Source organism: Triturus cristatus, chromosome 8, assembly GCF_964204655.1.
Source record: "Triturus cristatus chromosome 8, aTriCri1.1, whole genome shotgun sequence".
In the NCBI taxonomy this organism is placed as follows: Eukaryota; Metazoa; Chordata; class Amphibia; order Caudata; family Salamandridae; genus Triturus; species Triturus cristatus.
In genome coordinates this window covers 1,669,853,629-1,669,881,458 of record NC_140591.1, presented here as the reverse complement: position 1 = coordinate 1,669,881,458, position 27,830 = coordinate 1,669,853,629, and the positions used below count along the sequence as shown (strand labels likewise).

At 42.6% G+C, this 27,830-nt stretch overlaps 1 protein-coding gene across 1 annotated transcript in view; it reads left to right on the top strand.

Annotated features, from left to right (window-relative positions):
- Positions 1-26,631, top strand: part of LOC146808548 (vomeronasal type-2 receptor 26-like) — a 35,912-nt gene extending 9,281 nt beyond the window's left edge. Inside the window, exons 2-3 of the mRNA XM_085623996.1 lie at positions 16,751-16,755; positions 25,667-26,631. Coding sequence (XP_085480122.1) covers positions 16,752-16,755; positions 25,667-26,631 — 969 coding nt within the window. The 5' untranslated portion in view covers position 16,751. The remainder of the gene's footprint in view (positions 1-16,750; positions 16,756-25,666) is intronic.
- The last annotated feature ends 1,199 nt before the right edge of the window (positions 26,632-27,830 follow it).

Genomic DNA, 27,830 nt, shown 5'->3' with positions numbered 1-27,830 from the left:
TAAAAATTCTTCACAAGCAGGTTCACAACAAAGTTGTCAGTTTTATTGTGAGAGCCAAGGGTACTTCCATGGTGGGGCTAAGGATGTTCTAGACTGAGGTCCAGTATCCAGACATGTCTGGACAATCATAAATGGTATGAGGTGTATCCTAGTCTGATTAGGGATTCCTCTGACCATCAAAGGAATGCACAAAACCCTGCTGTGATTATATTCCTTTGAGAGTAGTACCAATCCTGGAGTAATTTAAAAGGCTGAACTCCATACGGGATGCTCTGACCGATTTGTCTAGGATCATCACACAGAGATAGATATGCAATCTTGTCAAAGAGCAAATTTATTAGTCTCCAAACGCTCCAGCCACCACTTCTAACTGTCATCCCCAGAATCCCTTGACCAGCTGCATCAGCACATTCTAAATGCCATATTACTGGTCAAGAGAATTAGAAAAGGTCCACAAGACATCATACATCTTCCCTCAAACACATCAAAGATTTTAAGAAAACTGTTTGCATTATGGTATTTATAATAAATCAATAAAGAATATAACAGAGAGATTAAGCAAAAGAAACAAAATCCAAAAAATAAGAATTCCAAATGAAATATACAAAGCCCATAAGATTGTTGGGTGACCTTTAGTTCCTGCAAGATCATCTAAAAGCCACCTCCAACTATTTATTTTTAAGAACGAGAGTGTCATATTTTCACTACAATTGTCCTCAATAGGGAAACTCATTCTTTCTAGGTAACAAAGCAACTTGATTCAAATTCCAGATGTTACAATCTTCTGTTTTGACAGCATTTGTTAGCAGTTTAATAACACTCAAAGGAGGTGTATGGATGTTAAATTAATCACTAACTTCCAACTTAGCTTCACACACCCTCTTTAGTTTATCAACATTATTTCCTCACTTCTCCTTTTCCATGTAATACCACCTTCCAAGACTCATCATGCAATCACTCCATCCCTTCCTCCAACTCATCAAAGAGCTGACCAATTCACTTCTGGAGATTCCTTCTTGGAACACCTCAAAATTTTACTCCCATGTAGATTGATGTAGAGTCAACTAATAAGGAACTGGCCCATTATGTAATGCTTTCTTCCAACATAAACATGCTGTTTCTGTAACCTTTTGAGCCTCTCTACAACCATTAGACTCTTGGTGATAAAGTATGCTCATTTTGTATTTGAGTCCCAACATTTTAAGAAACTTCTCCATTTGATGTGAATGCAACTGTACGCAGTTATCAGTCAGCAGTATCTCCGGCAAGCCTTCACTTTCAAACACAGAGTTTAAATACTTAATGACTCCATTAGTCATGATTTCACTGACTGACTGCACCACTTGGAATATAGGTCCAATACATCCCTCATAGGTCCCACCTGATATAGGGCAATATTCAGACAGGGTAAAAGGAACTTTAGCACAGGCAGTTCACTCAGAACAAACTCAGCCACACCAAACATCTGATCTAATCCTTTCTTTTTTTTTTTGCAATGTCCTGATGTTCCGTTGATGTTCTTTAAGACAATGTGATGTATACTGTTTTAAAGACTTCCAACTGCTCACTAAACACCCCTGAATACCTCTCAACAAAATATAACCACACTTTCCACCTGTTTGATTTGTACTTGTGTAATAGCATTTGGACTGAGAAAAACACCCAATTCTGTTTGATGTAGCCAACTTAAAAATTGGCCACCTTCACCAACACATACATCTTTCCCTCAATAGCTTTAGTTTGAGGCACACATGACTCTCAAATCAATTTTGTTAGACTTTCCTTTAAATTATGGTAAGTTTAGAACAAGAATCAAATATCATTAGGACTTTCTTAACCCCAAAGTTGACCCAAACCTTTTGGATTTCCTCCACCCTATCCTGTGACCCACAGTACAATTTCATCACAATACACATCCTGTATCTCCTTTACCTTTTTCTTTGCAACACTTTCATACCTACATTTTGCAAAATGTCCTTTCCTGTAACATTTATTACAGCTGGCACTGACTGCAGGACAGCTTTCATTATTGGCCATATGTCCAAACTGAGCACGCCTAAAACACTGACTCTTGAATACTCTCTATCTTTCATTATCCTTTTCTTTCTTATTTTTTGTAATTACCATGACTGCTTCCCTTTCCATCTCTTTCGTATTGCTTTTTTTCTCTTCTCTTACTTCCTGAAGATAAGATTCCATGTCCTACCAGCACTGTGGGAATGTCTACCATTGTGTGCATAGCTTTTACCTTCTTTTAATAGAAGCTGTATGATCTTCAGGTTTTGATCATTTGGGCTGCCCAAGAATTGAGCTAGATTTTCCAGCTCTTTATATTCTTTTGATTTCCCATCCACTATCACCCATATCGTTGCTAGTTTAATGATCCACTTACAAAGTTTGTGCCTTAATGAGAGCAAGCCCTTCCGCTTCGCTTTGGTTTTTACTGTGAAGTCTGTTGCAGTCGGCAGCTTGGGACATTCCCGTTCGTACAGACCATGCTTTCCAGCTGCTGTCAGGACCTGTCAGGCCTGTTTGTGCTAGAGGAAGCAGGCTAACATTGTTCAGTGTCTGTCCACATTTTTATAGAAGGATTTTAGGTCCAGGTCCTGTAGGCTCTCTGTCATTCCAATGATGTAATAAAGTCTATGATCATGATCTGAGGCAGGAGCTGTATCAGAAAGCCAAAAATGTTGTATTTCTCCACGCCTTACTCTCTCTGTCTTCCGGAGCAACCTATTTCAGTTTCAAGTGCTAGGCCCCTCGGAGTGAGAATTATCCAGTCGGTCTTCAAGTGAGGTCATCTGTCTCCCCACACCCTCTACTTTGTTGCAAAATAATCTCATATCAACCGATCTTGTCTTATTTTCCACTGCCAGATCTCACATTTTGACATCTATGGAGCCCAACCGGACTCCAACTGCTGAGCGTTCTTTTAGTATGGGTTCCATGGATGTTTCTTGGGTTGGTGGACCATTATGTGACTTAGATCCCCCACCACTTCAGTAAAGAGCAGTAAAAAACACAATACTAGTCAGGGTTGAACCACAAAAAGTCACTAATTTAACCTATGCTTAACCCACTGGTAGCATGGCACAATAGCAGTCAGGCTTAACTTAGAGGCAATGTATAAAGTATTCAGCACACACACCATAATAAAGCAAAAATATTACAGAAGAAAAATCTTAAACCAATTTAGAAAAACAAAGACAAATAAATGAATTATTTGAAGCCAGAATGAGAAAAATCCAATCAGTAGAACAGGAGATGTGCAAGTTTAAAGCTTGAATAATAAAAACTGTGTTTAAAAGCACAAAGCTCATACGTGGTTCAGAGACGTGATATGGGATCCTATGCCTAGTGGCATTGCGTTGGTTCCTATGTGGAGCTGTGAAGGCTATAATAAAAAGTCTGTGTCGGACTGCGTCATGCTGCATCGGTTCGATCGGGATCTTTGATGGCTTTGATACGAGAGGTATCATACTGCATTGGTTCGATGAAGAGCTGCGAGAGCTGTGTCAGGTTGCATTGTGGTGCATCCGTTCTGATGGGGACTACAGCTGGCCTGGTAGAGGACATTTATCACAGCTTCCAATGGTCCAAGGAATTGAGAGGCATCGCTTGGGGGTTTGGGACTCACATCAGGTAGAGTTCAGGTGAAGCTTTAAGGTGTTTGGATCCTATTCTGTCCCTGAGGCTCTGTAGCATTATGGTATGCTATGCTATGTCATGTTATGTTATGGTATGTTATGTTATGTTTGTGAATAGGAAAGGGCTTACTTACTTTTGTGAGGGAGTGCACCCTCTTTCTCCTCACTTAATCCCCCAAATTGTATCTGCCTTTTTTCCTTTTTTCTTTTTCTACAGCTATTCACCTCTGTCCCTCACACAAGTACTATTAAAATGTTTACTGATGTGTTAGTTGCGGCAGAAATCAGTGGAGGGAAAAGGATAGGAGAGGTGAAGATGGAGATGGAACCCCAACACATAGAGTTTTTAACAGCATTTTGTAGTATTTTAGAAGTGCCATTGTAGTTCTACTATAAGCAGTTTGTGAAGAGTCCTCATAGACTATAACTTCACATATCACGTTTCTCTCCCTTTTCCCCTATCTGCGTGTACTTGCCACAATGTAACATCTGCGTAGGCTGGTACAGGCAGAAAGGGGCATTGGGGATCCTCAGCGCCCCCGCAGTGACACTGCTTGGAACAAAGGTTTGTGGTCTGAGTCCTGCTGCTAAGATAGTCGCCCTCAATGCAGATGATTTGAGGCCACTTACCAGTTACGCTCTTCTGCTTTTCTTCAGTAAATAATGTGATAACATCTGCAATAAAGAGACTATTGACAGATGTAGATGTTTGTCTTTATCTTACACTTCTAATAATTACCATATTAATAGAAACAATTAAAATTATTTCTAAATGTCAATTATGCTGTCCTCAGACCCATTGAGTTCTTCTGTTTGAGCACTCTTCAGACAGCCAGCTCATCAAAAGGTAAGCACTCTATTACATGTCCCGAGTAACATACCCATCCAGTCCAAACACAGCATAGTCCTTTTTCTGTTTGATTCATAACTTTCTGCAGGTTACAGAAGTGACTCACATTCTACATCATAATTAATTCTTGATCTATTGAAAGCATGTAATTTCCCAGTCTTTAAATTAAAAGGTTGTTTTTTTGCATTCCTGAAAACTATAAGTTTTGTTGATGACCAATATTAATCAAACTGTCTCCAGGGCAATTTCTTGCAACAAAAAGAGTTGAATAGAGCAGCCATATGCACAACTGCACTCTACCAATCAGCAATGTTAAAGTCCCCAAAACTGTCCAAATCGTTTCAGTCTAAAAACTTTAGAAGACACAAAAAAGTTAAAAATAAGTTTATATTGTTGGGGTCTGAATGGAGCTGCAAGATGGCAGACACATCTTTGCTAAGCACCTGGCCAGCAGTGTACATCATTTTCAATCCTATCTGATGCTTTCTGGACTACAAATTGACCCAAGGTGCTACGGGTAGCAGCTCTGACTACATAGCTGGGGTGGGGTGAGCTCTGCTCAGCCCATGCGACCAGTAGGCAGTAGGGCTTGGTTGACAAGAGGTGGCCTCTGCAGTAGTGGATGACCTGGGCAGAGCAAGCCTGGCAAGAGAGAGGAGGCTCTCCCTAAAATTGCTTAACGCTATGTGAAGATGTTGGCCGGGGGAGCAGTGATCTGAGCAGCTGGAAGAGGTGGAGCTGACTCCCAGGCAGGCCTTGGTAGTAGGGGCATGGAGGCCATCCTACACGACCGGCCAGCATTGGGCGCTGACTTCCCCCTGCCTCGGCCTAATGCAGACCAAGCAGTGGCAGATCCCTAATTCACAAGGGAAGCAACAGCGAGGATAGGTAGCTCCCTGGGGACAGCTTGGCGTCCTATGGGGATGCAGACCACAAGAGGTAGTCCCAAGGACAGTTAAAGAGAGTGAAATTGATTCCTGGGCAGACCGCAGAGATTGGGTCTGTGTGAGGCCTCTTTGTGCAACTCATTGGTACTGACTAGTGCATTTCCTTGCTCTAACCTAAAGCAGCCAGAGGTGTAACGAACCCCGGTATTCCAAAAACCACAGCCTGCCCCCCAACACCCTGTAAAACACTGAACCCGGCCTTTATAGCATGGGCCCTGTGGGTGGAATGAATGGGGCAGGATTGAAGAGGCTCTTCATGTTTTTTTTTTGGCCTCCTTGGGCTTGCTGTCAATACTTGAACCCCTGGACTTTGACTGCATGGGATGTAACTCCCTTCTAGTCAGTGTGGAGAGGGGAACAGCAGAGTTGACGATTGCTTAGCCCCCTTCTCTACTGGCCGGGGCCCAACATAGGATCCTGGAGCTGCCACGATCAAAACCATAGTGCGGGAAGCTGGTGCTGCGAGACAGGTGGACACTTTGCCTGGACTAGACCACTATATTGATGGAGGTTCCTCATCCTCAGTGACAGGGTTATGGAGCCACTCAGTCCACCTCTTACAGAGGGTCTGGGGGGGACGGGCTGACACCTCACGCATTGTGGTGAAAGACAAACCCGGCCATAAACTGAGCAAACTGGGCAAATATGCCAAATCACTGCAGACAGCTCAGAGCACTTGGACACAGGTAAACGGTCATCACCTCCATGGAGACTGCGACCTCAGGACATACGGTGAATAATGCAGCCATCCTGTTTGCCATACCGAAATCCCGTCTCACACTTGAGACTAAAATTGGTGAGGTCGGAACAGATGTCTTCTTTCTCCGGCAGGATCCACATAATACAACCTAAGGTTTGTGGACTTCCCAGAGGGTGTGAAGGGACCCTGTCCAGAGACATTTATTGAGGCCTGGCTCTGTGGCTTCTTACTGGCTGACAATCTGTCCTACTGTTTCCTCATTGAATAGGCCCATAGAGCTTTAACCCAGCATCCACATGCAGGGGGTTCGCTGAGGGAGATCATCCCAGTTTCCTCAATTACCGCGACAGAGACTTAATTCTAAACATGGCCAGACTCAAAGTGGACACCTCATAAGTGTTCCTAAAAGATTCAGATTTTTCCGGATTACACTAGATGAGTCTACTCCCAACAGAAACCCTTTGTACAGCTTTTAGACCTGGCATCCTTTGTATGGTTTAGCCTTAACTTTCTGCCTTCAGACCTCCTTTTTTTGCTGACTTCATTTTTGCTGGCCTTAGGACACTGTGCACTTTACCACTGCTAACTGAAACTAAAATACTTTCCTAAAACATTTGCTTATACCCAATTGACACATTTAATTTACTTATAAGTCCCTAGTAAAGTGTACTACATGTGTTCATGGCCTGTAATTTAAATGCTACTAGTGGGCCTGTAGCACTGATTGTGCCACCCACTTAAGTAGCCCTTTGAAAACATGGTCAGGCCTGCCGTTGCAGAGACTGTGTGCAGTTTTCACCTGCCATTTTGACCTAGCAAAATAAACCTTTTGATAGGCTCAAGCCTTCATTTTAATACATATAAGTCACCCTCAAGGTAGGACCCTGGACAGCCCGTAGGCCAAAGTGCAGTGTGTTTAAGACATAGGTCATGTACATTTGTGCCCTGGTTGTGAAAAAACCCTTTTTCTCTCTTCCTCCCATAGGATAACATTGGTGTTAGGTTATTACATTTTTAAGGTTAATTTCCAAATAGGAAAAGATGACTGGTTCATGTTTGATGTCTCTGGAATCCTAATTTTAAATCCTAACATATGGTGAAGTCAGATTTTGAATTACAATTCGAAAAATGTCCATTTTAGAAAGTTAGCATTTTCTTGCCTTTGCTATTTGGTGACTGCCGCCTGTCTCTGGTCACATGACTGGCTGTAGTTGGCGGTTGAGCTTTGTGTATTCCTTTTATGCAGCGACAGACAATTGGAGCTTAGGTTTGACTGGAGGGTAATTCACTGACAGACGGGAGGAAGGAGCTGGGGCCCAGCCTCACTTACACCTGAATAGGCTGTGTCCTGTCTCCACACAAAGGACTCCATACCCCCTGTAGATAGTTTGGAACCAGGGAAGGTGGGTATATGGGCACTGTATTGGCAGACCTGTGGATACTCTTCCAGATGAAGGACTGCTGTGCTGCTTCAAGGGTTGTCTCTCTGCTGGATTACTGTTCTAAAGAAACTGCAGCCCAGTTGCGATGACCTGTTGGCTGCTGCCCTCTTGCCTGGAGAAGAAGAACTGGACCTCAAACTTCATGTTGAACCCAGGACCCGTGAGTGATTTAAAGGCCTAGTCTGCTGGCCTCCTGATAGGACCCTCAGGGATAAAAAGGGCTCCACAACAGCTCCTGGACACATCTTCAGGAAGTTTTCTGACCCCCATGTGGTACCCTCTCAGGTTCTGGGCCCTAATAAATCTATCAGTAGGCAGTGCAAGTCGCTGCCTTGCATTACTCTGCCCCAGGGAGGCATCCCATGATGGAAACATGGGTGTTCCCATGCATCCATCCATGAAATATGGTGCATTCCCAGATTTAACATTAGTGGTAGACCTGGGAATGAATCAAAAAGCTACCTCTCGCAAGGTGAGGCATAGTAAGGAGAAATATCTTAATTTTTCCTTGTTTCTTCCTCTTTCTATGTGTGCTGTATTCTGCAGCATAAATAAAAAGGAAACTGCCTGTCAATATTGCTTTTGTGCAGGAAGGTGTCCCTTCCTCCACAAAAACAATCCTGCTTACAACGCAGGCACCCATGCACCATGACACAAGTGTGCCTGCATAGGCCCTAGGCAGCCAAAAGTGTGCCAGTGCTAGCAAAGGGCAGGAATGTGTCATATAATGCCCTTTCACGCAGCACATCATAGAAAGTTGGCTTGCTGAATTATACTGTATGAAAAAATGATATATATGGTCCTGGGTTTTGTAAATGTGGCAAATATAAGGTCTGCGATATATGCCAACTCATAAAGGATTCACATGGAAATACTAAATATGAGTTTAGGTCTTCAATTATTTGTCACACTAATTTCATGGTTCCACCTCTAATAAGTCGTCCCTGTAATCTTAAGTCATGGAAGTACTTTCAGAATGGTAAAAATTGGAATATTGGAGCATTTACATGCAATTCAGAATATCAATGGGAATTATCCTGTTGAACTGTACGTTTCAGATAAGCATGCCAGCAACATATTAATGCTATATAGGAAAATGTAATGGGAACACAGAGGCAACAGGAAATTAAGGTTACACTGTATGCAAATCTGGATAATTTTGAAACTATATACTAAGTCACCAGGAGGAGTTACTTCAGAAGAGGAACTACATGTAGTTATGTAAATGTAAATTGTAAATGTGAATTTAGCAGATTAATAGGGACCATGACATTTGGCAGAAGGCCATGAGGCCAGGATCAGTTCACACTATTCGGTTAAGCAAACCCCACATACTGGGTGTTTCCATTCCACAGGTGCATAAACTCAACTATAAATTACAGGCTGGGCATTGTTGTTTCTGGAATATTGAATGATGGGCTTTTGATGGATTTTGGCAATATTGACAATGTATGTAAAGGTGTGAACTGTTTATCTGTGATTTTGCTATCTTCTTCATAGATTACCTTTAATAAAGTTATTTGAAGGCTATAGGTCCTTATTTAAATATAAGTATTGTGTTATAATATAATTTAGGTATGTCACTATAACATTAAATATCAGTGATCATTGGACTATTGAAACCCCTCCTCTAAACTTGCAAAATTTGCCATCCCCCTGATAAAGGCCAGGGAAATGTCCAGAACGGGCCAGGGGGCACTGTTTCACCTCTTACACTTCATACCATGCACCTTGAAGGTCAATCATTGGATTTACATTTTCTCTCCCCAAGATGGAGTGCTTTTTTCTCAGCACTGTGCCCTTCGGATGCTGCACCACAAAGCAGGCCTCTGATTATTGAAGTGTTCTGCTTCTATTGCAGTGTAATATTTTCAGTGAGAATTGGTAATAACAGAGCAGTAACCTGGAAGGCACACTAGGACTTATAAACCCATACACTGAATAGGAAAAGTGAAACTTCAAGACCAGAACACTTGGTTCCGTTGATGGAATATCCAAGGGTTGCTGGTAGCTGTATATCTACTGTTGTAGGGATTCTGTTTGGAAACAGGACTGTGCCTGGGATCAGAGGACTTCAGAATGTTGGGACTGAGTCACCATATCACATCAGTGCCCAAACCCAACTAGCTCACAGTGCCCCACCTGCCCTCCTAACCTTCCCAGAGTAACAGATGAATTGGCAACCCACAATACAACACTCCACTCCCCAAGGGAACAGTGGAAACAGATAATCTCCTTTTGCTTCTCACTCATGCATGTCCGTAATAAAGAAAAGAAAGACACAAGGAAAGTTATAATATTAATTGAAACTATCATTCTCTATTATGAAGCAACTGTGCTGCAATTAGAAAACATATACAACTGACCAAATTAATCAATATTACAAGCTAACTGTATACAATGGAAAGCCCTCTTATGGTGAATGATATACCTGTCTATACCTACCCTATGTGAGCACAGGAATATATTAATGATATCTGGAATTAGAACCAGAACCCATACCTGGTATTTTGCAGTTAGGTGCTCTGCATCATAAGTGTAAACTCAGTTTACACAGAGATGGGGCACTTGTTCCATGACCTGTCCCTCTACAAGAATCATTGTCTCTGTTTTCCAAAAGGCAAGTCTCAGTTTATATGAAAAAAGCGCTGTGTTAGAAAACAGCAGCTGTGCATTTGTGTTGTGTCTAAATATTAGGAGATGCTGCTGAACCACCATAACAAAACAGGGCACTGTGTTGTTCGCCTTTGTACGAAATGTTCAGAATGAATCCCAAGAAGAAGAACTAAATGATAATAACATGTACAGCATATTTCTAGAATATCATGTACAAAAGAAACATCTTATGTGTGACTGTGCCAAGGAAATGTGGCCTAAAACGTGCAGTTAGGCTAATATAAGAGAGAACCAAGTAAGCCCGAAAGGGAACTTACTAAACCCCCTCTTTGGTCAGGAAAGTAAGCAACTAACTATAATAAGTGGCAATAGCACAAACCAAGCAAATTCAATGCTTTGCTAATAAGCATGTTATATTAAAAGATTATAATCATAGTAAACAAACATAACATGATAATTTCGAACATGTGGCAAGATTAAGCTGAGCCGGAGGCACCCAAGATTTCTTCCACAAGTTTATTGCGGAGTAACACCTTTGGTATGCCTATGAACACACTGGAAAGTAGGGAATAAAAAAAAGCTGGTATTACACCAAAGATTTTCTGGTATGAACTGACTAAGCCAGTCCTAATGACTTTAAAAACGTGTGCTATTTCAGCGGTGTTAGACGCATTAAATATTTGATGTACTAACTCACCAAAATGTATCGGGAGATCAGTGTTTAACAAGGATTGTATTTCACTTGCTGACCTTGCAACTTGAAATTCGAAAGTTTCTTGACCAGTTATTAATTTACAACATTTTGAGACAATAGTGCTTTGAGTCTGTTTAGCTTGTTAAAAACTGCCTTCAAAGTTGGAATGGAAGGCACCAATGTGCTATCAAAACCCCCTTGAGTGGGAGGGAAGAGCACATTATGTCAGGTTTGGTGGCTTAGTGACTAATGTATCTAATGCATCCACTGTAGGGGTATATGTTTGACCTCATGGTACAAGTTCAACTCCTTGTGGATCGACTCAGCCTTTCATACTTCTGAGGTCAATAAAATGAGTACCAGAGGGTAACAATAAACATCTGCTATTCAGCACCAAGGTACCCTCCTGGGTGAATGTGTTCTTTACAAATACACATGTTATGTTATGCTGTTACAGCAGATCACTATCTAGGAGACAAATACAATTGTTGGGATCCTCCCCTTCATTCCACAACAGCCATGGTCACTTAATATTAAATAGCCTGCATTTGAAAGGACTGTAAGGAGGGAGAGAATTGAAGGGACTGGTATTTCTTTGAGAAAACAGGTCATATTTGCTACTGGCAGATTACATGCATTGTGAAAGGTAACTTGTTTAAAAAAGAGTAAATGTCCAACAGAATAGTCGCATTCCTTTCAGTAAGGAAAACTCCTTTGTTGTCCCGTTCACAACAACAGGAATATAGGAGTGACCATGACTCATGAAGAAGCTGCCTCCTAGGAGTTCACATCTACCAACAACAAGATGTTTCCTGCAAGCTGTGAACAGAAATGCTGAAATTGGCAAAGATAGTATGTCATATATTTACCAAACAATGGAGGGTTTTTCTGATTTTGTGAATGCAAGCTGTTCTAAATTCTCAGGATGTAGCATGGTGTATGTGGCATCTTTATTGGCCAAGAGTCATTGTTTACATGTTAAGTTGAAAGGCAAGAATAACTGAGTATAATAAAGATAACACCATGAGATTCAACCATTCTTAGGAATTTGAAGTGTCCAGCTAAACTGCATGATAGATCTAAATTAACTTTGCCCACGATACAATGGGAAATGTTACTCTGCATGCTATCAATAATAGATGACACAATGGTATTCAAATTGTAAATGAGAGAAGACAATCTATTATTACTGTTATCAACAACAGCAAGCACTTTATCTAAATGATCTTGATCAATTTGTCTTAAACGTGCGACAGCTTTCATTTGTGATAATTTACAAATTTCATCAGATGTGGCATAAATACATCTTTTAGAATGCAAAGACTTAGGACCCAACATAAAATCAGATAGGCCCATGACTTCCAATAAGAGGGAAATATGTTGTTTTACTGCAAACCATGTGGACTGTTCCAACCATTGTTGGCAAACTTTCCCCACTGAATATGTGGTAACAATACCTGAATGCTGAGAGTGGGAATAGCGTGGGTCAGGTCTGCTTGCCTTAAACCCCAGTGTGGCATTAAAATAACTAGCAAAACAACCATTTTTAGTGTATTGGCCACAATAACCACCCACTAGGACCCGAAACCGTGGAGTTAAATGTACCATTTTGCAACATACTATTGAGTTGTTCTTCAGTTTAATTTGTCAAATGTTGCTGATTGTCAAATTGGACAATAGAGGGAATGCTTGGTGCAATCATGTCTTTAATATTTGCCAGTCCCAGACACAGTGTCTGCTGAACTGTATTATTGAGAAAAATCAGTTGTGTTTGAAGTGAGCAGGCTCAAACTATTATGTCCATCCCCTGAACTTGCAAAGGTTTGGTACCCCAAATGGATTTCATGTCAATGGTATCTTTCCTATAACCATAGCCTTTTTGTAACGCCCTGAACGTCTCAGGATCGTTTAACAGACACGACAATGAGGACGCAACCACTAGTGAAGGGTTAGTTGTTTTAATGAAGGCAAATATAATACAAAGAATAAACAAGTTATAGTCACTGGAATCCTCCAGGCTAAGTACGTTACCAGCCCACAGCACGGATGGTCCTAACCGTCCTCTGCATATACGCCGGTCCCGGCGTATGCCAACAGAGGGCAGAAATGAAATGGCCGACAATGCCAATCGGTAGGCTGTGAGGGGCACGAAGAGTGTTGGGGAGAATCGAGGAGTCAGGGAAACACCCAGCCGGGGTCTCTACCTGAAGGGAGCAGCCGCTCAACCTCTTCCTCAGACTGCACCGGGACGCGGAGTCACCTCCTGGTGATGCGTCACCGATACCCCAATCACAAGCAAGAAGACTGAACCGAGAGCAGCCGCTCGATCGATCCTGTGGACTTCCGAGTCTGTAACGCGGCAAACACCTCCTGGTGTGCGTTACAGCTGGCAGTCCCTGTGTCTCTGGTCGGGCTGGGAGTTACGACTCCAACCAGCAAAAGCGCCACTGCGCTTGGACTCAGCCGAGTCAAAAAGCGAAGCTCAATGGTTGACCGGTAGAGCTTCCGGGTCCTTCACAGGTGACGATGGGGCAAGACACGGCCCAGGGAGTAACGACTCGACCTACCTCCGTTCTTGCCTTACTGGAGCACCACTCCGGAACACTGCTCTTCACGAAGCAGGTACGTCGGTGTGAACACAATATCCGACAGCGTTGTACCTCCCGGTTCCTCCCTTTATAGGGCGTGTTTTCCTTGAGTTATGTAACAGCTCTCCTGTTTACATAAGGGCGTGTTTCCTTGAGTTATGTAACAGCTCTCCTGTTTACATAAGGGCGTGTTTCCCTTGAGTTATGTAACAGCTCTCCTGTTTACATAAGGGCGTGTTTCCCTTGAGTTATGTAACAGCTCTCCTGTTTACATAAGGGCGTGTTTTCCTTGAGTTATGTAACAGCTCTCCTGTTTACATAAGGGCGTGTTTCCCTTGTATGACAGGAATTCTTGACACTTTTCCAGCTAATTTGGTGACAAACTAATCTGTCTATATTAGTTTAGTTTGTGTAAGCAAATATTTATTTGATGGTGTAAGTACTAGTTAAAAATAATATGATTCTAGGTCTGATGCATCATATCCAGAAAAATATGAGAATGTATCTCTATTTGTTTTTGAGCTCCTTTGTAGGGGAGTGGGGCAATGTTCCCATTGTGTGTAATTAAAAAGTGTGAAGTGAACACTAGCTCAATGTAAAAAATGATCTCCATAATGATAGTAACTGACCACTTCACCATAATTAGCAGAATTTAAGTATAGATCCTCTGACTCAAATGTAGTATAATATTCAAGCTCTCAAAGGCATGGAGTTTACAGATTTTAATGATAGAATCATCAGAATGTCACCCAGGTACAATAACATCACCCATAGAAAGCCTAAACACAGAAGGAATGTGCAGAAGTTCCGTAGGACCAAATATATCATAAGGTGCTGTATCCCAAACAATTCCATCACTTACTGCAACTGCTGAAATGTGTATGAATGACAAGTCTCTTATTAGCTAATGCAAAGATGAGTGAGGTGTCAACACCTCACAGACCAGTTCTGTGGCAGGCCATTCTGGGAGCTAATGGCCTTAAATCAGCAAGTAGAAAGCAGCCACAATTCCAATCCAAAGAAATAGAAAAACCAAGGAAAGTGTGATTAAAATATATTTCCAAGGCACGACCAGATAGGTGTGGTTTAGCCATGGAAAAAACACAGACCCTTGTTGGCATAGTGTCTATAACGGAAGAATAGGCAAAAGAGTCAGAAGAAAAATCTAAAAATTAACTAGAAACAGTTATTTGAAAAACTCTAGCTACAGTTACAGTAACAGGACCGCAGAAATTAAAAAAAACATGGATCCATAGAAACAACATCAGCTGCAGTAGACGCAGTAGTATGTACAGTACTCACTTCAGACGTGTGGCTGGAACTTGTAGTGGTATTAGGACGAGTCAGGGAAAAACCAATGACTACTCGTGACCAACTCTTGAGAATTGGCCACTGGATGTAACTTGATGTGATCAATGGAGACAAAACAATTGTTTTTAGAACCAGGAAGTGGTGGGAAGATCACAGTTCTTGTACCTTGAATGCCAACAACTGGCAATGGTGTTTGGTATGATAGGCCAAACTCCTCTTTTACTGCCACCTTTTCTCACAAGAGCTCCACAACTTGCAGATTCTAGCCGGAAGGTCCTGGCTTCTCCTTGATTCTTGCAGAGGCAGAGGTCTTCAATTACTCTTTGGAGTGGTTGTCATTGAAGTTTTGTAGATCCTTTAAGATAGCATTGTTTATGTCAAAGTTCATGGCTGATGCCGCATTGTGTGGGCCATCAAGGTCTGGACCGTACATTTTAATCTATAAAAGTAATGGATCCAACTTCATCCTGTGCCTAATACTCCAGCTATTAAGGACTGCTTTAAGTCATGATTCATCCTCTCCACAACATATTTGCCATCGGGCGATATGGAGAAAAATAATGCACTTCAACACCCAGGGAAGACATAATATCCCGTTACGCTTTTGAAGCGAAAGCTGGGGCCAGGTCCGAGTGGAATGTAGTGCATGCATATATTCTAATAACGACTTGCATGTATTTAATAACAATGCAAGTATCAGCCAAACTTTGTGCCAAAACCCAGAGGTACCTGGATCAAGAAGCAACTGCAACTATGATCAATTTAAAACCAGTATGAGGAATAAGAGGACCACAGTGGCCCAATTCAATGCAGCCGAAAGGTTGATTGGAAATCAACAGGTGTGCCTGCAGTAGACGAGGCACAGTGAAAACTTTATTTATTGATAGAGGTCAAATATGTTTTGCCTGTTAATATAAGTCCTGCCACCAATAATGCTGCTGTAGCAACAAAATCGTGGCTGCCACTCCCACATATGCAGCTATTAGTAAAGTTGTCTGTGTTCTCAGTTGGGAATCTAAGGATCACCAGCGCCTGGAATCATTACAAAAGGAATTATTTGTTCACTTAGGTGGTATGCTTGTTTAGATGTAACGCCCTTAGGTAAAGGGGTGTTGGCTTTGTTAGCATCACAGCAACAGTAGCAGACATAATTGTAGATTTAGCCGCTTCATCAGCTAGAGTATTCATTACAGCTTGAGTTCACACAAGCTTGAGTCAGTGGCAACCGATCTTTAAGGTCCGCCACTTTCACACAAAGCATTTGATGCTTGGTTGTGTTGCCTTTATAATCTTTGAATCCGTTTTGATGCCAGTAATGTGAATTGTCATTAAAGGACTGGACACACTATAAGTGTGGACAATTTTAGTATCCATATGTTCTAATGCAAGAACTAAAGCCTTCATTCAGCAAACTGTACATTGAAGTCTCCTACGGACTGGGTGTGAATTTTTTGTGGTTGGATTTTTTTTGTCCAACATTACAGGAAGAACAGTGGCACGTGCCGACGAATATTAGTGCTTGGTGCTTATAGCAGGCTGGGTTGAACCATCAGTATACATAATATATTTATATTGTTCAAGAGGTAAAACAATGTATCTTTAAAAATGGGTGAAAGACAAAATCTACATCAGCAGCTGCTAAGGATGTTGTCCAATGTATCAATCTACCATGGAGGTCTCTAGCATTAGGATTGCTAGCTTTTGTGACAGCCGTTAAGGCTGGCACAGAAGTAATGTGAGTTCTACCAAAATTACAGAATCCTAAAAAGGATTGGAATTTCATTAAAGTGTTTGGAGTCTGAACTTGAGCACATTTCTCTAAAAAGTGAGGAGCAAGACTCTTCCCCTCATCAGTAAGTTCATATCCCATGAAAAGGACACTTGGGGGCCTATTAGGATGGCGGGCGGACTGGGACCGTCTGCCAGCAGAGTGGCGGTCCAGCACTGCCAATTAGGATGCGTCTGCCACCCTGGCGGTCGCATTCTGCATCTTTAACATTGCGGCGGGTGCTGCTCTAAGCAGCACCCGCCGCAATGCCAAAGAGGCCTGCTGTGCATTCCATGCACAACGTGACAGGCACCGCGCGGTGCCTGCCACCTTGTGCATGGCAATGTAGGAGGGTACCATAGGTACCCCACAAGTGCAGCCCCCCACCCCCCAGCGGGCCCGCAACGGGCCCCCAAAGCAATTCCCGCCAGCCTTCCCATGGCGTCAAAGCCGCCATGGAAAGGCCCTGACAATCCGGCATCATGCCACCATATCATGCCCCAGCTCCGCACGGCCGGCAATCGTGACAATTGCCAACTGGCGGAAAAGCGGCGGACGGACTTTCCGTCCACCTCGGTAACCCCCCGCCATGGTAATATGGCGGGGGGTAAATCATGTTGTGATGGCTGGCGGATCGCCACCGCCGGCCGGGCAGATCGCCAACGCCAGCCGGGCGGTGGCGACCTACCCGCCATCTTAACGACCCCCTCAGATATGTTGTATTAAATTTCTAAAGGTTGATCTTGTAGCAAATTTCAGCAAATCCCAATATTATCCAATCTACTCTGGTTAACTGTTGGTTTAACTCATCATCCATCAGTATCATCTACACAGGACAATGCGTCTGGGTCAATATCATATAGAATTGACACTATATGGGCAGCAAACAGTCGTAGACTGTTCTTACAACCCATGGCTAGCCGTGCAAAGGAATGTTGAAAGCCAAGCACTGAGATGACTACCCAGTCTCTGCTTTCAGGCACTAGATTTTGACAAAAAATATTATTGGAAATATCCACGGTAGTTTTGCATATTTTAATATATTAATGAATGCTGTACAATGTGTATTTTGTATTGCAAAAATGTGTGTATGACTGCGTAAATGTACATAGTCTAAGACTATGCAATATGAATTATCCAGCTTCAAAACTGGAAAAAGAGGATAATTAATTGGGAGACACAGGGTTCAATTACTCCATGGTACTCCAATTAGGAGAGTATTTATCCAACAGGCGCTTTCGCATGTAGTTTGGTAGGGTATTGTGGTAGCATTTGAGGGCTGGATCGTATGGATATTATATGATAAGGAGAGTCCTTATCTGAGACAACAGGATTGCAGTGCAAAGCCAGGGCTTGTGCAAGAGCCCATTCTTTTGCATAGGGTTGTTTGACCTCATCAGGGATTAGCACAGAAAATGATGGAATTGTTACATCCTCACCATGTGGGGATGTTTGGACAAACTGCGGGGGTCAATCGACCTCTGCTAAAAGGATGTCATAGGACTATATTGCATTTTCCGAGAATATTACTTGAATGGTGCTCTGTATGTCTCCCTCGATTTGTATATACAAATCATGTGTCACGAGGAGCTATGTGCCTATCTGGGGTTTCAACTGTAACAAAGTTATCAGTTGATATTACTACTAGAAACTCCTGAAGATTCTGGCACACTATATTGACTTCTGCTGCGCTGTTGAGGAGAGTCACTGTCCAACTCCTGTTAAGGAATAGAGTTCTCAGTGTTTGTGGTATACTTTGTGGTTATAGCTCCAACTTTCTTTTTTCTGAAATTGTGATTTAAACTGAGGAGGTTATTCCTCCTTCTTTATCTTCATGTCATGTTCTCGATCAGGACACCCTCCTCTCTTGTACTGCTTGTCAGTTAAGTGTTGAAAAGAATGAGGCACCTTCGTCTACCGACCACCCGGACCCTGCCCCCAGTTCGGCGACTCCATCGCCAACTTCATCAGCACCCACGCCCTGACCTTCACCGACTACATCCTCCTCAGAGACCTGAACTCTCACCTTGAGAACAACGACAGCAACTCCACAACCCTGATCGATAACCTCGCCAACCTCAGACTGAGACAACTCGTCACAGTGCCCACCCACTCCGCCAGCCATACGCTCGACCCCGTCTTCTCCTCTAGCCTGCACGTCTCCTTTAACCACACCACCGAACTCCTCTGGACTGACCACCACTGCATCCACTACACCTTCCAGAATCCCACCACACACCACCGAACCCAACAGATCCCCCGCCGCTGCTGGAGCAAAATCACCGAAGACCAGCTACATGCAAATCTCGCTCTCAACCCACCCACCATACCCTCCAACACCGACGACGCTGCCCACAGCCTCAGACACTGGATCGAGGACTGCGCCCATACCCTCGCCCCACTGAAGAAACCAGAGGGCCAGCTGGTTCACCCCAGAACTCCTAGCCTCCAAGCAAGCTTGCCAGAAACTAGAGAAGAAATAGCACAGTGAACAGACCCCCGACAGCCACGCAGCACACAAGGACACCATACGCAACCACCACCACCACATCAAGTCTGCCGAGAGGACCTGCTTCAAAGACCGACTCGACAACAACGCACACAATAGCCAGGAGCTTTTCAACATCCTGAAGGAACTCTCTAACCCCAGCTCCAACACAAACGACATGCTGCCGTCGCAAGCCCTGTGCGACTCCCTCGCCACTTTCTTCCACCGCAAGATAGCAGACATCCACGACAGCTTCAACACCCAGACAGGCCCAACAGACAGTAACACAACAGACTCTCCGCACATCATCGACCACGACCCCCTGCTAGCATGGGCCAGCGTGAGCACCGATGACACCATCAAGACCATGAGTACTATCCACTCCGGCTCTCCGTCAAACCCATTCCCGCACCACTTCTTCAACAAAGCAAGCAGCTCCATCGCACTCCACCTGCGCAACATCATCAACCTCTCCCTCGAGACCGCGACCTTCCCAGAGAGCTGGAAACACGCCAAAATCAACACCCTACTAAAAAAAACCAAGGAAGACCCAAGAGACCTCAAGAACTTCTGGCCCATCTCTCTGCTCCCGTTCCCGGCCAAGGTCATCAAGAAGACCGTCAACAGACAGCTAACCCGATACCTCAAAGAAAACAGAATCCTGGACCCTTCCCAGTCATGGTACCGCAGCAACCACAGCACCGAGACCTCCCTCATCGCCGCCACCGACGACATCAGGACCCTGCTGGACAACAGTGAGACCGCAGCACTCATCCTCCTAGACCTCTCCGCCGCCTTCGACACCGTCTGCCACCGCACACTACGAGCACGCCTTCACGCCATAGGGATTCGAGACAAAGCTCTGGAATGGACCACCTCCTTCCTCTCTGGCAGAACCCAGAGCGTCCGCCTCACCCATTCCGATCCACAGCCTCTGAGATTATCTGTGGCGTACCCCAGGGATCCTCCCTCAGCCCGACACTGTTCAACATTTACATGGCCCCGCTCGCTGACGTCGCCCAACAGCACGACCTCAACATAATCTCCTACGCCGACGACACTCAACTGATCCTCTCCCTCACCAAGGACCCCATCACAGCCAAAGCCAACCTCCACAAAGGAATGAAGGCTGTCACTGACTGGATGAAGATAAGCCGCCTGAAGCTGAACTCGGACAAGACGGAGGTCCTCATCCTCGGCTCCAACCGTTCGGCCTGGGATGACTCTTGGTGGCCGACGGCACTGGGGGCAGCCCCGACACCCACCGACCACGCACGCAACCTGGGAATCATCCTCGACTCAACGCTCTCAATGACCAAGCAAGTCAACGCTGTCTCCTCCTCCTGCTTCAACACCCTCCGCATGCTCCACAAGATCTACAGATGGATCCCGACAGATACAAGAAAGACAGTCACCCAGGCTTTCGTCAGCAGCAGACTCGACCAAGGAAACGCCCTCTACGCGGGAGCCCAGACCAAGCTCATCAAAAGACTACAAAGCACCCAAAGCGCCTCTGCACGACTGATCCTCGACATACCATGCCACGGCCACAACACCCCCCACCTGAGAAACCTGCACTGGCTCCCCGTCAACAAGAGGATATCCTTCAAGCTCATCATCCACGCACACAAGGCACTCCACAAGACCGGTCCAGTCTACCTCAACAGACGACTTTCCTTCTACATCCCCAACCGCCAGCTATGCTCCACCGACCTCTCACTCGCCACCGTCCCGCGTGTCCGAAGAGCAACCACCGGTGGGAGATCCTTCTCCCACCTCGCCACCAAGACATGGAACACCTTCCCACTAGGCCTAAATCAGACCCAAGACCTGCTGAACTTCAGGAGGACACTCAAGACCTGGCTGTTCGATCTGTAGTGCCCCCCCCCAGCGCCTTGAGACCCTCGCGGGTATGTAGTGCGCTTAACAAATGACTGATTGATTGATTGATTGAATGAGGAGAATGAGTTTCAGAAATCAGACATCTGTCTGGAGCCTTGATTTGTGTGTGATCACAAAAATATTAGTGCCTCTCAGAGGGCTCCAGTGGAAGATAACTCTTTGTGGTTTACCTTTTTGTTTTTGTTTAGATTTGTCCCATTATTTTTCAACAAACAGAGGTTTCTGCATGCCTTCTTTGATGGAGTAATTTTGCCAAGTGGTGGTTTAGTTGGTCTGATTCCAAATTATTGTGCCCTAACAAAGTATAGACATCTGCAATAAGCTCACATTCTCTGTCTGCTTGTGCGACCGCTGCGAGCTGCTGATGTTCAACCAGAGAAGCTTCTTTGCATTTACAGAATAATAACCGACACCACTTGAAAATGTCCCATTAGTTTCATCCCCAAATCCATGGCAGCAGCTGCCCTGTGTTCATCCTGTATTTGTTTTAACACCTCCAGCAAGACAAATATAGATGGAGTACCATGACTTATGGTATAGACTGCACCAAAGATTGTACCCCACATGTTACAGTCACCTTTTCCAGGTAACATTCCATGGGGTAAGAACATAGTGCAATATTCTGTGCTTTTCTTGGGGTCCCGTAAGTGAAAACACAGCTTCAATTTGATCAATTGTTTGGGTGATCCAAAATGGAATTTCCCCACAATTAGTGGGAATGTTGCCCATTTTTGAATTAACAATTATAGGACTTATGGTGGGCGCTGCAGGCAACTGGGCTTGCCCTGGCAGGTCAGCCCTTGCTGGAACAGCCAACAAGGTGCACAAAACAAACTAAGTCAAGTATCTATAAAGTCTAAATAGACCATTATATAAGTGGTATAGCTCTTTAGCATTGAGATTCTCTAATTTATGATATGGGGTATAACCAGCTAACGCTTGCCAGATGGCCCCTCCATTAATAGGCGGACCTGTGTGTACTGGTGCAAGGACATTGGAAGGGTGCCGAGAAGCCAAGTTTAATGTTCCAGGAGTGATAGTGGTATTTCGAAGTGCACATATGCTCTGTATTGTAGCAATAGTCATTTTGGGCTTCAACCACAAAAATGAAGTCACCACCTACATCAGTAATTCCATGCAAAGTTACATCCGCATGGATGGTTGGACTGTAATTGTCTGCAATATGGACAGGCTGTGCCTGCACCATGATCAGAACAGCAGTGCAAACACAAATATGGGTAATCCTTTTAGAATTTCAAGCTTGAAAAACCAACAGTTAAAATCAAGTGTTCCCTAAAATCCTGTAAATATCCCCAACACCACGGATGTCTCCGATGGTAGGTGTAAGGGTTATTATGGACAAGCAAAAGCACTACTTAGGGGAGTAGCAGTTCATCATTGGTAGCACCTTGTTGCATGGATTCTGTTTCGAAACACAACTGTGCCTGGGATCACAGGACGTCAGAATATAGGAACTGAGTCACTATAACACATCAGGGACCAAAATGGCCTCCTAACCTTTCCAGAGTAACAGGTGAATTGGAAACCTAGACTACAATACCCCAGACCTCAAGAAAACAATAGAAACATATAATCACCTTTTGCTACTCACTCATGCATGTCCTTAATAAACAAAAGAAAGTAATGAGGAAAGTTGACAATATTTATAGAAAGCATCATGCTGTATCATGAATCAACTGTGCTGCGATTAGAAAAAATATACAAGTTAGCAAAGTAATGAACATTAAAAGCAAACCTTATACAAGGAAAAGCCCTATAATGGCACATGATATAGCTGTCTAAGCCTACCCTCACTGAGTGAGCACAGAAATATGTCAATGATCTCTAAGATTAGAACCAGACTCCATACCTGGTATTTTGTAGTTAAGAAGTCCTCATTGTAAGTGTGAACTTAGTTTATACAAGGATGAGGTGCCCGCTCCATGATCTGTCCCTCTACAAGAATTCTGCTCTTTGTTTTCCAGAAGGCAAGTCTCAGTTTTATATGAGAAAAAGTACTGTGTTGTAAAACATCAGTTGGGCCACTGATTTGTGCACAAACTTTAGAGATGTTGCTGACCGATCATAGCAAACAGGGCATCATGTTGTTCGAGCTTGTACGAAATGTTCAGACTGACTTCTATGAAGAATAACAGAATAATAATAACATATACAGCTGATTTCTAAAATAATAATATAGCAAAACATGATGGGTTATGTGTGGCTGCACAAAGCAAAATTGGCCTAAAACGTGGTTAGGCTAAAATAAGGGGGAACAAAGTGGGCCCTAAAGGGAACTTACTACACTACTACAGATCTGCTATGAATGCTGTGGCCATATGATCTATAAGGCATGGAGTGGAATTAATGTTTTATAGTTTTCAGAGTAGCAGAAGGAAGGTAAAGGAGCACCATCTTACATCCTCTCAGCTGTGATGGTTATGGACAGTGAGATTTTAGTCTGATTCCACATTGTGGAGACTGTGAATGCACACCCCAAGGGTGCATGGGTGAATTTTAGACTAAAACAAAAACGTGCTAAAAGATACCATATTGGAATTATGCTTCCTGCTGCATTAGGAAAAAATCTAAGTCTGTGAGAAGTGGAAATGTTCATGACAGCATTCTAATTTATCTATTAAGGTTTCAGATCTCATTCACTTACATACATCTTAATTTATTATAATCTCACTGTATCCTTTTGACTTGCAAAATGTATTATGCATTCTCTTAGGGCATGTTACTGTTTCGTATGTATAAGTGTTTGCTCCTTGATTTTGGGTGGCTGTCCTCTATCCAAAGACAAATGTTTCTATTGCTTCTTTATCCTTTCTCCAATTTAGCAGGACTGCTGACTGAGCCAATGCTTGTTTCTACAAATATTGTTAAAGGTGGACTTTTCCGAATTGTATGTAATCCACAATGGATACTTTTGTTTGTTTGATTATTTCCACTATCTTGTTAATCCTTAAAGGCAAATTTAACTCTTGAACCAAACTTTCCCCAACACTGTATTGCAGCATCTGTAAAACTCCTGATGACTGTGTAGCTAAAATTTCTCTTATGCTGGATAACTTTGACATTTCCTGATGGGGATTAAACACGGCAACATCTAGATTACTCCTCATCTTGCCAAAAAATAACAGCACATTTCTTTACAAATTGCCTTAAAGGATATTACTATTTTGCCGGAAGTACTTAAAATCCTGCACCCTTCCTGTTCTAATCAGATTAGCAGAATCTGGAAGCAACCACCACATACAGAGGAATTGTAGACCAGTACACTTGTGTTTGTCAGTGTGTGGTTCTCCTTCATCCTTACGCAGCTGTGCTCACAGGAGATATACATGGTGGTCGTGGACGTGGTTGCTATGCTGTGCTCTAGGGCAGGGTTGCATATTCTTTCCTGTTACATTATGCTGTTCAAACATGACTGGAATAAAAGACATATTAAAAAGACTACTACTTAACAAAAGATACATTATTATGTAAAGAAGCATTGGATGAATATTTTAGAACTACATGCTTCTAACACTTCCAGGGATCACATATCTTAAAGCTTCAAGCTGGACTCCTTCAATCTCACCAGTCATTGGCCTATGTTTTCCTCCCAGTATAAAAGGGTGATGAAGGATGTGAAAAATACAAATTGCTGCACACTGATATCAAGACTGAACAAAGTTATTCACAATAAGTTTTCATAATGACTGGGACAATTTTCTGATGAAAACAAGCTATTGTCACTGCTAGGTGGAAGGAGTCATATTCTCATCTCACCAGCAAGAAGTAAATTCTAAAAAGAGTAGTGTTTATCATTGCCTACATTTTTATAGAGTGAGATATCCCCAAATCAAAGCTTGTTTGTAAAGCTCAGTATCCTGAACAAACTGGATTTGTTCTTTCTACCAACCCATGTCCATGTGACTAGAACCCACCCTCACCACTTGCTTATCAATATGAATATGAGGGACCCCTGTTACTTGATTCCAACCTGATGAAGTCAGTCACTCTCAAACAGTGTGCTAAGCACGTCTACTTTCAAAATGCTATTACTGTCAGACGTCAAAAGAAACACAATTCACATCCCAGTGGTCTGAATCTGGAAAAGAAATAAACCCAATTATTCCAAAGCATGTGCACATCAACATGTTATTTTCCAATTACATACTTAATATCAAATCTGTGAAAGTAAAAAAGTAAAAGAGCTTCCTATGTTAAAATGATTTCTAAAATAATGCAGAATACAGGTGCACCGCAATCAATATTATCATCTGAACAAAAGTCAATTCAGAATTTTTTCTATTCTTCTCTTCACTTTCTTTCATAAAAGCGTCAAGTGTTACGGGCTGTCTTTGCTGTAACACTTGACGCTTTTATGAAGCAAAATGAAGTGAAGAATTGAAAGTGTTCTGAAATTTGAATGGGACTTTTGTTCATTTGTCAATATTGATTGTGGTGACCTATATTCTACGTTGCTGCATGTCCTTGATTGAAAGGTTGCACCTTGCCAGCAGGTGCCTGCAGTGAGTGCTGACTGACATTTACTTCTATTGGAACATGGGATTGGGGAAGCGACCTGTAGTCCGCTTCCTTGCTTCTTCGGGGTATTATTTCTAAAATAACTAAGCATTGACAAATCAATAACAATGATAAAGGTTTACTTAACTTTTGAAAGGAATCATATAACCTGTAAACCTTTTTTTCCAGATACAGATGAATGTATGAAATGTCCAGATGACCAATGGCCCAATGGTAAACATGACCAGTGCATCCCAAAAGTGATAGAATTCCTTTCTTTTCATGAGCCCCTTGGTCTTACACTCTCCTTCGCTGCTGCCTTCTTGGCTCTCACAGCTGCTTGCGTACTAGGAATCTTTCTTAAATATGGTTCCACTCCAATCGTCAAAGCCAACAACCGAAGACTCAGTTACCTGCTCCTCCTCTTCTTAAAGCTCTGTTTCCTCTGTTCCTTTATCTTCATTGGTCGACCCACAAAACTATCCTGCATGCTGCGTCAAACTATCTTTGGTATTGTTTTTTCCATCAGTGTCTCCATGGTCCTCGCAAAGACTATACTTACTGTTATTGCCTTCAAAGCCAAACTCCCCAACAGCCCGGCGAGGAAGTTGTTGGGAGGAAAGACTCCAAGTTGCATAGTCTCTCTTTGCTCTCTGATACAAGTTGTTATTTGTGCTCTTTGGTTGGTAAAATCTCCTCCATTTCCACAGCATGACCGTATGTCATATAATGAAAAGATAATTGTTGAATGTAATGAAGGAGACCCCATCTTCTTCTATCTCATGCTGGGATACATGGGCCTACTGGCCACAGTCAGCTTTATAGTGGCCTTTCTCTCAAGGAATCTACCTGGAAGCTTCAACGAAGCCAAGCTGATCACCTTCAGTATGGTGGTGTTTGTCAGTGTGTGGATCTCCTTCATCCCAGCATACCTGAGCACACAGGGGAAGTACATGGTGGCCGTAGAGGTGTTCGCTATCCTGTTCTCCAGTGCTGGACTGCTCGGATGTATATTCTTTCCTAAGTGTTATATTATTTTGCTCAGGCCTGATATGAACAACAGACATAATGTTATTGGAAGAACACATTTTGGTGCTACCAGAAACCAAAAGGATCCCAAACAGAGAAGTAGTCAACTGTTGAAGGCATGTACAGAATAAAACGAAGCTATATGCTAATAAAGGTGCTGCATGATGGATTGTGACTGCAGATAAAATAGTAGTCAGTAAACTAGAATCCAGCAGTGCAACCATTTGTGGAACTATCACAAGCTAATAGAAGACAGGAGGACAATCTCATCACAAGTACACCTAATAGCATGTCACACAATTGCATACCGTAGCATGTTTCCTTTTTGTGACTGTTTTCAATATAAATGGAGCCTCCAGGAATTCTTTCAACATTTGGAAGATCTAAATAGTGGTTGTGCAATGGTGTGATGACAACTAGTGGATTCACAAATGTGTGAGCTTTTCACTTTGCAAAGATTGTGAATTTAAAAAAGATTATTAAACAAATAAGAAGAGGGTGAAGGCTGTATTACTGCACCTGTCAAATAAATAGTGTCGTTAACGTGTGCTTATATAGTGCAAAGAACCAAGGAACACTTCCCTCTGAGCTCCTCAATCAGGAACAAGTCCTATCAAAAACACACATGCAACAGGGTTCAGCACTATTAATAAAGAGTCTGTTGTATTTAAAGGAATGTCCAAGACGTAAAACTGATTTTCAAACGAATTCCTTTCTTTATTTGGTTTTTTCACAGGCATAGAATATCACAGCCTTGATAGCATGAGCAAGCCATAGCCAACACGTTTCGTCTCCTACAGGGAGACTTCTTCAGGGCTATAGAGAAAATACAGAGTATAATTTAATACCTAAAACACCAACATAAATATGTACATACAAAGACAAAACATTCTAAAAAGTTAAATTTATACAAAAATTGTTACAACCTGTATGACATATCTGATAATATAACATCAATAATATGTTCACATTAGAAGAAAAAGAAAAAGAAAAAGAAAGAGGGCCTATATAACAAAAAATATATATAATCACTGTTATGTGGAATTTACGTACCCATTACTCTAAAGTTTCATTACCATGTATATAATGAATACAATATTCACATGAGCTCATAGTATGGACATAGTATCTCATTGCTAATTCATGTCGTATCATAAAACATGGAAGATCTCAAAATCAATGTCAGTTTATGCGAATGTGGTCATGGCCACGTACATCACAATACCAAACCTACAAAAACTATTTACCCAAAACGAAAGCAGAGCCTGTAAAACAACATATTATAAAATATATTTCAATTATTAGTGCATTTATAAACTTTATTAGATTA